The sequence below is a fragment of the Medicago sativa genome, chromosome 7, assembly GCF_051527215.1.
Source record: "Medicago sativa cultivar Bolivia chromosome 7, Bolivia_mono, whole genome shotgun sequence".
In the NCBI taxonomy this organism is placed as follows: Eukaryota; Viridiplantae; Streptophyta; class Magnoliopsida; order Fabales; family Fabaceae; genus Medicago; species Medicago sativa.
In genome coordinates this window covers 84998583-85001508 of record NC_140755.1, presented here as the reverse complement: position 1 = coordinate 85001508, position 2926 = coordinate 84998583, and the positions used below count along the sequence as shown (strand labels likewise).

General features: G+C 36.0%; 1 protein-coding gene across 1 annotated transcript; it reads left to right on the top strand.

The window, feature by feature from the left end:
• Positions 1–1217: 1217 nt before the first annotated feature.
• Positions 1218–2455, top strand: LOC146909536 (VQ motif-containing protein). Its single transcript, XM_085723844.1, has one exon. It carries the CDS (start codon positions 1406–1408, stop codon positions 2159–2161), a length of 756 nt encoding a protein of 251 aa, XP_085579970.1. The 5' UTR covers positions 1218–1405; the 3' UTR covers positions 2162–2455.
• Positions 2456–2926: the final 471 nt, after the last annotated feature.

Sequence of the window (2926 nt, the reverse complement as noted above, 5' to 3'; positions counted from 1 at the left end):
TAGAAGTTTAAGAATTATTTTTGAACTAAGATTTATGAGACTTTTATGATAAGGCCTGCGTGCCAAAGACTATTTTAGATGATGAATAATTCCGCTGCAAAGTATTAATTGATTGTTGATTGAATTTTGAAGGATAAATATTAATTTATTCCATTTATGATTTTTAAGAAATGTGACATTCCGTTTTGTGATGAAAAACTCGATAATTGTTATGAAATTTTTACGTTGGGAAAACGGGGTGTTACAAAATGGATCTATTAATTATATTTTTTCTATTAAAAATTAAAATCTCTTAACAATTTAACAATGTCTTTAAACACTTCTCAAGAAAATCATTTACCGACAAAACTTAATCAACCGTGTATTTAAAAATGTTAATCATCTATCAATATAATGCGTCACAATTGATAGATAATTGTTTCTCTTAAGCATATGATCGAAATTTTATCTAAAACCAGCTCTTATAAAAGAGTATTTATTTGAAGAAATTAACCTCTTTCCTTCAAAAAAAAAAAAACATCTTGAATAGATCTTGCTACATGGAACAATTATTCTCAAAACCCTCTGATAAAATAAAATAGTAATTAACGTTAATCATCTAGATTGTCCTGTGATACACTACCAAAAAAATATATATATAACGTCAAAAAAAAAATTATGCTCACTACCAAAAAAAGATTGTTCTGTCATATTTGGGTGTAATTTTATACTCCCTCCGTCTCTATATGTAAATCCTCTTTGTCTTTTTCACATTTTTTAAGGAAAGTTGTTAGTGTAATTAATGTGTCTATTTTGTGTGTTAATATTACCAAATTGTCATTTGTTTGTATGTGTATTAAATTTGACTTTACATATTTCAAGACAAGTTAGTAGTAATATTAATTAGGGGCGTGTTTAGAAAAAATAATAAATGATAGTAATTTGAAAAAGAGTTTACATTTATGGACAAATATAAAATCAAATGGATGGTTACATAACGGAAGGGAGTAATTAATTTCCATAACAAAAAGAAAAAGAAATCAAATCAAGGAATACCGTTACGTTAATTTGATTTGATTTAAGATAAAATAAAATAAAATTGATGGTAAGTAAAGCAAGAGTCCGCCAAACCAAGTTCAGCATCAACATCAAGCTTACCTCATACACATGTACGGACAATCTTACGCGTGTCTTCTCGTCCCCCGAACAACGCGGTTTCTTTCTCTCTCTTCCTTTTCTCTTCCCAAAATACCCTCCACCGCCCTTATTTATCTCCTTCTCTCCCTTTCCCTTCTTCTTCCCCCCATTTCAATTTCACTTCCTTCTCTCTCTTTCTTTTCGTTACACTTTCAAACTTTCATTTACAACAACAACACTACCATCACTGTTGTTACACTATAGTGTAACCAAAAACACTTTCATTGCTATGGCATCATCATCAGATAATTTAGCAGCTAGCATTGAATCATGGATGTACCGTCCAGCTATGACTGACACGTGGCTATCTGATTACATAGCTCGTGATGCTGAAACCCTAACCAAAGCTCTTCACAAATCACTCTCTTCTTCTTCTTCTTCACCGGAAGACGCTCTTTCACCCTTTTTAAATCTCATCAAAACCGACTCCGCCACTACAACCACCACCACCGTCACCACCACCACCACCGCCACCGCCACTCCAACAGTTTCTAGTCTCTCTGGTTCTGATGATTCCGCTCCAAAGCGTCAACGTGTTGCCGCTGGGAAAATCTCGAAACGGAAGTCACGTGCCTCGAAGCGTTCGCAGACGACTTTCATCACGGCAGACCCGGCGAATTTTCGGCAGATGGTGCAGCAGGTTACTGGTGTGAGATTTGGTGCGGGGTCGAATGTTTCAATGGCGCCGTTGGTGAAACCGGAGCCTCATAGGGCGGTGGGAGTTACCGGAGGAGGGAGGTTTACGACTGCTGGAGGGTGTTTACCGACGCTTGACACGTCAGCTTTTTTACTACAACACCACCACCACCAGCAACAAACAATGGTGGGTTCCAATTCTGATGGGTCTGAAATGACTGGGCTGGGCCCACTTTCTTTCGGCCAGCCCATTGGTGAAGATGCTGCTGGTTTTGGTTCTGCAGGTTTAGATTTTGAAACTTTCTCGAGTTGTTTTCCCACTCTTGAATCTTCATGGAAAGTTATGTGATAAACTGAAATGACGACAATGTCCTTCGCTTTTTCCTTTTTTGCCCCTCGTGGGTTTGGGATTGAATTTTGGGTAAGTAGTTTTAGGAGGATATCATTGTAAATTTTGGGAAAAAGGGAAGGGAGTGGATATGGAAATGGATGTAGAATTTCCTTTTTCTTTTTTATTTTTCTGTGTAATTTATGTTACATAGTTCCTTCCTTTATCATCATGATGAAGTAGTACTCCAAACAATGTTGTATCTTTGCTTAGTTTAATTAACCTAATTAATGCATTCCCTAATTTTGTTGTTCAGTTCGATAAATTAGTCTCTGCAAATGCACGCGTTTATATATTTGATTTGTGAAAAATATTGAGCTTAATGGAAGACATGGTATGCTACTATGTGCATGAAAAATATTGATCTTAATGGAATAATGGAAGACATGGTATGGTATATATGCTATTATGTGCATGTGCAAGTGTAAAAATTGTTGCCTTTACAAAGTCCAAGTAGCAAGTATTTGGTCAAAGAGAGAAGACTTGGTCTTTGTTGTTGAAAGGAGGCTTGGTGTGTAAGTTTGAAATCTAACTTTGTTTTCTTTCCATTTCTGTGGGTTTGCCTTTAATTTGGGTGGTGGTATTGATATTGTTTTGTTGTAATTTCAGTTTCAGCTGCATTTATTTTTGCCATTCTATGACCAGTCTCTTTAATCTAATCTCCACAGAAAATGCTGTGGAATGCGGGGTCCATAGAGTGCAAAAAAGCAATGGGACGCGCTTTAG